The sequence below is a fragment of the Sturnira hondurensis genome, unplaced genomic scaffold (assembly GCF_014824575.4).
Source record: "Sturnira hondurensis isolate 20B ecotype Veracruz unplaced genomic scaffold, ASM1482457v3 Scaffold0009733, whole genome shotgun sequence".
Lineage (NCBI taxonomy): Eukaryota > Metazoa > Chordata > Mammalia > Chiroptera > Phyllostomidae > Sturnira > Sturnira hondurensis.
Window position 1 is genome coordinate 1961659 of NW_028082364.1, and position 7999 is coordinate 1969657.

The 7999-nt window shown below is 63.9% G+C and overlaps 1 protein-coding gene across 1 annotated transcript; it reads left to right on the top strand.

The window, feature by feature from the left end:
* Positions 1-888: 888 nt before the first annotated feature.
* On the top strand, positions 889-3207 carry TLX3 (T cell leukemia homeobox 3). Its single transcript, XM_037057725.1, has 3 exons — positions 889-1450; positions 1805-2048; positions 2997-3207. The coding sequence occupies exons 1-3, from the start codon at positions 889-891 to the stop codon at positions 3205-3207; spliced, it is 1017 nt and encodes a 338-aa protein (XP_036913620.1).
* The last annotated feature ends 4792 nt before the right edge of the window (positions 3208-7999 follow it).

Here is a 7999-nt window from a genome sequence, read left to right on the forward strand (position 1 = left end):
CCTCGCCCCTTGGGAACCCTAGGTCCCCACACCTGCTGCGCCACGGGCGGGTCCCCACGAGCGACCAACAGTCCCGTCCATCTTGCAACGAACTTCGAGGGGCCGGATCCCCTCTCCCCACCGGGCGACCCAGGGTCCCGAGCCCCTCCGGGCAGGGCAGGCGTGGGCACCTCTGAGTCACTCCTTCGTCCTCCCGGCGGGAGCCAGGGAGCGTCTCCAAAGTGGCCGCGACGCCGCGGCCGAAAGCCAGGCGGGGGCGAATTCTGCCCACGCGGGTCGGTGTCCTCGGCAGCGCGGAGCACGCTGCGGTACTCGCGTCGCCCCGCACGCAAGGAGCGCGGAGCTTGCGCCCTGGGGTGCGCCCCTTTCGTTGCTCCCGCGGCGCTGGAGTGTCCAAGGCGCTTCCGTGGATTGCGGAGTCATTCCGGGGTTGCAATTCCATTGTAACTGAGAGGATTCATAGGGTTTGGTTTTCGCTCAGATGAAAAAAAAAATTTTTTTTGGAAGAAAACGGCAACCCCCCCACTCCGCAAAGGACAATTTCACCAGCAAAGCGCCCCGGCCGGCCCTGCGCTGCGGCGGGGAAGCGGCCCAGACCCGGAGGAGCGGGGAGCGTCTGCTAATTGCAGCTTCGTTAGATTTCGTGTTTGGGAGGCTGCGGTTCGGGCGCTAATATCCGCCGCCCATTATCCCAGCTAATAAATTTGACCTATTGTTCGTTTGTTAAAATGATGTCACCTTGGAACAGTCCCTAAGCTCCTATTTCCATGAATTAGGCCTTTATTGAAAGCTGGGAACCAATGGGAGGAGAGAGGCTTGTTGATCGCAGCCAATGGCTGCGGCGGGAGAGGAATTAGCAGCGGAAACTCCAGGTTCGGTTCAAGAAAGATGACACAGAGCCTGTCGGGCCCGCGCACTCTTGGCAAAGTTTCAGTGCGACGAGAGGCGCCGGGCGCTCCATGGCCGCGCCGTAACGGGGACCCAGCCGCCTCCCCGCCCAGCCCAGCCCAGCCCTTACGCCCGCCCAGGATGGAGGCGCCCGCCAGCGCGCAGACCCCGCACCCGCACGAGCCCATCAGTTTCGGCATTGACCAGATCCTCAACAGCCCGGACCAAGACAGCGCACCAGCCCCGAGGGGCCCCGACGGCGCCAGCTACCTGGGAGGGCCCCCCGGGGGCCGTCCGGGCGCCACATACCCGTCTCTGCCCGCCTCCTTTGCCGGCCTCGGCGCGCCCTTCGAGGACGCAGGATCTTACAGTGTCAACCTGAGCCTGGCGCCCGCCGGCGTGATCCGGGTGCCAGCGCACAGGCCGCTGCCCGGAGCCGTGCCGCCGCCTCTACCTAGCGCGCTGCCGGCCATGCCCTCCGTGCCCGCGGTCTCCAGCCTGGGCGGCCTCAATTTCCCCTGGATGGAGAGCAGCCGCCGCTTCGTGAAAGACCGATTCACAGGTGAGCAGGGCGGGCGAACTGGCGTCTGGCCACGGCCCTCCCGGGGCCAGAGGCGCCGCGCCCAGTGAGCTCCACTCCGGGAAACGATTCCTGAGGCCCAAGCGCGGCGGAGGCCTCCGCGCCCAGGGATCCCGGGCAACCGCGGGGGGACCAGAATCTGGGAGTTCGGGGAAATAAGCCTGTGCCTAGGGCACAGGGGGGGCATCTCCCAAGCAGCTTGGTGCCGCTGGGAACGCGCGGGACCAACGACATAGCAGAGCATTCTGCGCCCCACTGGGCAGCACGGGGTCTGCGTGGGGCCTGAAAGGCAGTGGGGCCGGGCTGGGCCTCAGGGGGCCTCGTGTGTCTCCGCAGCGGCGGCAGCGCTCACGCCCTTCACGGTGACCCGGCGCATCGGCCACCCCTACCAGAACAGGACGCCGCCCAAGCGTAAGAAGCCGCGCACGTCCTTTTCTCGGGTGCAGATCTGTGAGCTGGAAAAGCGCTTCCACCGCCAGAAGTACCTGGCCTCCGCCGAGAGGGCGGCGCTCGCCAAGTCCCTCAAAATGACCGACGCGCAGGTCAAGACCTGGTTCCAAAACCGGAGGACCAAGTGGCGGTGAGAGAGGCCCAGCCCGGCCCATCTTGCGCCTGCCCTTCACCCGCCCCACGCTGCAGCCTCGCGCTCTGCCCATCGGCGTTACCCCTACTCCGCTTTGCCCGGGCCGCGCCTTGCCTCCCCCCCACCCTGCCTTCCCAGATTTTTGTCTCCCTTCGCTTCTTCCCGCCGGCCTGTGTTTCTCTCCCCACTCTCTTGCTCCTCGGCTTCTCCTCCGTGGCCATTCCTGTGTCGCTCTCTTGCGCCTCTCCAACTCTCTGCGTGTTTAACTCTGTCTCCTTCGCTCTCCCGGTTTCCTCTCACCTGCCTTCCCCAACACCAACCCCACCCCACCCCTTTCGCACTCCCCTTCTCCCTCCACTGGTCCTCTCGGGTTTCCGACAATCCGTGCGGACTCCACGTTCCCCTTCTAGCTCCCCATCCCGACCCCAGCCCCATGTTTATCCGATCCCTTTTTCCATCCAACCCGCGAACGGCGAAGCGGTCCTGAAAGACGGGTCCGAGACAGGGCCTGGGAGAACTGGAGGGGCTGACCCCGCCCGGGAACAGCTCGCGGGCGGTGCAGAGCCAGCCTGCCCACCCGCAGAGCCCAGTGGGTTCCCGGCCGCCGCAGGGCCAAGTCTGTTACACGCACACCCTGCCCTTGTCCCACAAAAGAAACGATCTTTGTCGTTGGCAAAGCCGCAATACCCGTGCCTGCAGGTGGGCAGCGGGTGGAGTCCCCTCCCGGCGACCTCCCGGAACACAACAAAAAACGAGCGACCCAACCCAGCCCCGCGACGCGCCCGCCGGCCACCGGCGTACAGTACCAGCAGGGAAGCAGACGGGCTCTGCGCCTCGGGACTCCAGGCTGGCCTGGGCTCCCGGGAGGGCTGGAGCCCCGCCGGCGCCCCGCGGTGCCGGGTGCATGACGGTGCTGTCCCTCTCCCTCCCCCTCCCCCCGTGCAGGCGGCAGACGGCGGAGGAGCGGGAGGCGGAGCGGCAGCAGGCGAGCCGGCTCATGCTGCAGCTGCAACACGACGCCTTCCAAAAGAGCCTCAACGACTCCATCCAGCCGGACCCGCTCTGTCTGCACAACTCGTCGCTTTTTGCGCTGCAGAATCTGCAGCCCTGGGAGGAGGATAGCTCCAAAGTCCCCGCCGTCACCTCTCTGGTGTGAGCCACCCACCCGCACGGTCGCCAAGGATCGCCGCCTCCACGCGGTGGGGCGCCTCGGGCCTCCAGCCGGGCTGGGGGGGCGGGAACCGAGGCTGAGAGGGGTAGGGGCCACCGAGCTCCAGGAGGCCCCGGGGCGCAACCGCATCCCCGCCGGCCGAGGAGGGGGCTGGGCCGGGGCTCCGCGCGGCTGCACAATCCGAGCCCCCGCCCCGCGCCCAGTTCCGCCCCAGGCCAGGGCCTGACAAAGAAAGCGCCTTACGTTTCTCCGCCCCACGCCCGCATCCCCGGGCCGGGCGCCTGTATTATACTTTGTACTTTTGCCCAAACATGTAAATAATAAAAGTTTCGGCTCCCCCCGCCCCTGAACCGGCCACCTGCTTCCCCCGCGGGGGCCTCTGGAGGAGGGGCGGCCGACCAGGTGGTGGGGGAAGAGCCAGTGGCTTGGGGGCAAGACTGCATTTAGGCAGGGTCCACTTCTTTCCGTTCCTTTTATTTAAGTCGTTTTATTTAATAAAAAAGTTAGCTATTTCACTTAACGCCGCTTTTATTTTGTTTTCGTTCCAATAATGCTCGGTGACCCCCGGCCTGCGCCCCACCCCTACGGCGGTAGAGGCCTGGCCCTGGCGTGCGGGGCACGTCTACGTCTCCAAGGCTCGTCCGTACTCGCCTCAGCTCAAACCCACGCCGGGGCCCCGCGGAGGATCCGCGGTGCAGGTCAGTGTGTGCCCGCCGCCCGCAGTCTGGGTGCCCGCGGGATGGGTCGCGCGTGGGAAGGGCCCTCTAGGCCTGGTGGTACTAGACCAGCGCTGGAGTTGGGGAGCGACAGGCCGTCCCAAGTCAATTCGACCTGGAGGGTGGTAGGCCCTGTGACCTCGAGCGTCTGGGAACTCGGAGCCCCCCCCCATCCCGCCCCCCAGCCCACAGCCCACTGTCCACTCCTTTCCCAATGAGGCCCCGGGCGGGCCCCACCGACCAGCTGCAGCGGCTCTGCGCTCCTTGCGGAAGGCCTGTGCGTGGAGAGGGTGCGCATGGTCTCCAAACTCTCGGGGTCTGGGACGACCGCCACGCACAACCCAGGACACCTGCGCTCTTGTAGGTTGCTCGGGGCCACAGGTAGAGCGTGGCGTCACGTGACGTCACTGCGGGCTGGGGCGGGGCGGCGCCAGGAAAGCCCGAACCCCTGATCCAGGTGTGAGGCGGTGTGGCCCAGTCCACCCAAGCGTTACCTGGACTCAAAAGCAGGAAGTTTGGGGATCGCGGGTTTGGCAGCCGGAGGCTCCTTCCGACAAAGACAAACGCACTCGAAGCGCCTACGAAGGTCTCCCCTTGCTTTTTCCTTTCGTCGTTCTCCCTTTCGGTCTTTCAAAAAACTTTTCTTGCTTCTGGCCTCTCCGTTTCTTTCTCTACTGTGTTCTCTGTTTCCTCCTCTACGTTTCTCCTCCACGTCTCTGCGTGACTGTACCTTTTGCCTTTTCTTTACAGTTTCACGTTTTTCTCCATGGTCGTTCCTTCTCTGTTGCTTTTCGTTTCTCTGACTTTATCGTTTCCTCTCGTCCTGTCCCTTTCTCCATTTCTGACTCTGACTCCCTCTGTCTATCTCTAGGTCTCTCTCTCTCTCTCTCCCTCCCTCCCTCCCTCTCTTTCTCTTTTTTGTCTTTTTGTTTTCTCTTGCTCGGCTCTGATCACCTCTTTGCCTCTGTCTCTCTGTGTCTCCCTCTCTGTCCTCCTCCTCAGTGCTCAGGGCCAGGGTCCCAATAGCTCCCCGAGACTAAACCCATTGGGCGCTGTCCCAGAGGCCCCATAGCAGCCCTGCCTCACTCCTCTCTCCACCTCCCTGGGGCCAGGCGCCTCCCTGCGAGCTCGGGTGTTGGTTGGGGGCGCCTTCGATGTATGCGGGCCTCGGGATCGTCTGCGCGGGCCCGGCTGGAGGCAGGGGAGGGTGTCTGAGAAGCGCGGCTGGAGCTCTCAGGATTCCTGCGCTCACCTCCACCTCCGAGGCCCACTGATCCGGAAGCTGGGGTCGCCGGGGACCCAAAGACACGCCAGAGAGGGCCTGGGGTGGGGTGGGGGGTGTGCTCAGAACTGCGTGCCTCTTCGGCGGGTGTTTTCCTGAAGTGCGTCTGTCTTCCCGGATAAGAAGCCCAGTGAAGGAGGTCATCCGTCATCGGGATGCCAAAGGTTGGCCCCTCGGCTGGGGATTTGAGCATCTAAGACCTACAGCGATTTTTCTTTGCCGCTGGTGGCCAAATAGCCCCTTCTCCGGGGCCTGCCGCCACTTTCCAGTTTCCCTCACTTTTAGGCCATTTCTCCGTAGTAATCAGCTTGGTGGGGTTTGTTTTCCTAAATTATTTTTGTTGTTTTACCAGGATGACCTTCCAGCCTTGGGACAGTTGGGGGACACACTTGCGTATTTTTCTTTCTCTCTGTTGCCTCGCTTTTCGCAAAAAAAAAAAAAAAATAGGCCTCTGACTGCGAAGGCCACTGGGAGTCGGGCAAGCTCCGGGATGGGGACTTACTCTCAGCGCGGCCCCGGGGGGAACCCAGGTTTCAACCCCACCCGGTGCGTCCTGGCGTTCCTCCTCTCCGAGCGCTTCGCCCCAACCAAGGCTTGCTGAGCCCACTTGCGTGGGACCTGGTGGCGACTCAGTGCCCACCAGAGCAGTGCGGGCGCCCCCCGTGGGTGGGAGCCGTTTCTGAGCGATGCGCGGGTATTCGGTGCCTAGACCCCTCCTTCCCGATGTGAAAACCAGCGCCCGGAGGTCGCCGTGTCCACTGTAGCGGCGCAGCAATACAGCGGAGAACGCGGCTTTGACGGGCACAGCTCCCAGCCCCTGGTGAGGATGGCTTTGAAGCAGAGCCGGGGCGCGGAAATATCCGGACCAGACAGGCGCCCCCAAAGCTCAACTTAGGGGAAAGAAGGCCTGGAAGAGGCGGGGAGGCCTTCACGGGCTCCTCCTTGGAGATCCTCACCTAACATTAGGGCCCACTTTGGCCTGAGGAAGTGGCGAAGCTCCGGGGACCGAGGGGGTGGGGATACCCAGCCCAGCTGCGACAGCGAGAAGCAGCCGACCTCCGGGCCAGAGCGGAAGACTTCGCCTCGCCGCCCTTCCCCGCAGCCTGCCCTCGCCTGGGTTGGAGCGTCTCCAAAGCTGCCCCATTTTACAGACGCGGGACGGAGGCGAGAAGCAGCCTCTGGGCCCAGAGGCTGGTTGCGCGATATCTCCCAGTGCGAAGGTTTGGGGGCACTGCCTGCAGGTGGGGAGGCCTGGGCCCTAGGAGTCCACAAAGAGGGTCCACGCTGCCGGCCCAGGACAAGTAGTTAGGCCACCAGCAAGCTCCACAGCCAGTGATGTCTGGAATTATGGGGATTTGGCGGGGACGGGGCAGAACAGAGCCAGCCAGACAGACCGACAGGGGGGCTGACACTGGCTTCCATCAGGTGGGAATGATCCCCCTTCCTCGGCTCCCCGTACAGCACCGCCGCCGAGAAACCGCGCGCCTCGTACGCGCGGTGTGGTTGGTTTATGGCGGCTGAACGTCTCTGCCGGGTTGGGCTGCTCCACTTTGCGGTGGGAAAAACGTACGTTCGCAGCAGTACAGAAATTAGTTCCGGGTAGTGCAGCGGCGAGGACCTGCGCTCTTGCCTCCAAACCCCGCGCTCTAACACTTGTGAGGAAAGGGGGTCTTTGCATCGTGAGCTCTGCGGGGCGGCCTAGGGGCGTCTGCAGCCACCCCGACCCTAGGCCCGTGGGTCTAGGTGGACAGAAGGGCCTTCTCGCTCCAACTGAGGAAGTCTCGGCCTCCGAGTTCCAGGGGGTCCAGCACCGCTTGCCTCCCCGGCCTGAGCGCGGTGTCCGTGGAGGAGCTGGGAGACTTAGCCGCGGCCGTCTCGGCTCGGCAGGGAGGCCCGGAGGACCCGCTGCGCCCCTGGGCTGGGCACCCTTCGCCCGCCTACCTTGGTTGAGCAGCTGGAGCCTGCGACGCTTGTCGAGGACCCGCGGCCGAAGGACGCGCGGCCTTGCCAGGCTGATTCGGCCGCCAACGGCACGTTTTCCGCCGCCGGGGTCCCAGCTGTAGCCGGCAACGCGCGTTTGTTCTGCAGCGGTCCGGGTAGGCACAGAGGGTCAGGGGCCTCGGAATATAGCCTCCTCCCAAGTTCCCGCCGAGACCGTCTGTCCCAGAATCGGGCCCAGGTTGCGACAGCACTGGAAGTTCCGGGGAACCCTCGCCAAAATCCCAGCCTCGGCCTCAGAGCATCTAAAACGCTGCCCAAGGCCCCGCGTCCTGAAGCGGAGGCGGTTACTCTGCATCCTAAGCGGGCCTCTAACGCAAAACCCGCCCGCCGCCCGCAAGGCCCCCTCATTCCCAAGCACCCCCTGGGTGCGAGCTTCGCCTCTCCTCTCAGCGACGCCTAGACCCAGTTGGGAAATTTCCTGTGGCTCAGACACCGCAAACTCCACAGCGACGTGCGCCTTCGGTCGTGGCACCCAGACGCCGGTCCGCAGAGTGCGCCCCTGCGTTCTCTCGCCCCCCTTGCTGTGTGGCCCTGAGCAGGTGGCTTCGACTCTCTGCGCGTTGGTTGCCACGTCTTTAAAATTAGTCCGACCTAGTCTTTAAGGTCGCTTCCAGGCCGGGGGCTTACGGTACAGCTGATTGTGAGTGTATTGTGAGAATAGAATCGTTTCAACCATATTTACGGATCAGAAATCTAATGAAATGCCTTCTAATACTGTAGAGGTTTAATCAGAGGTGTTGCTCCTGTAAAGGAAAGAGGAGGAGTGGAGCCCCACTTC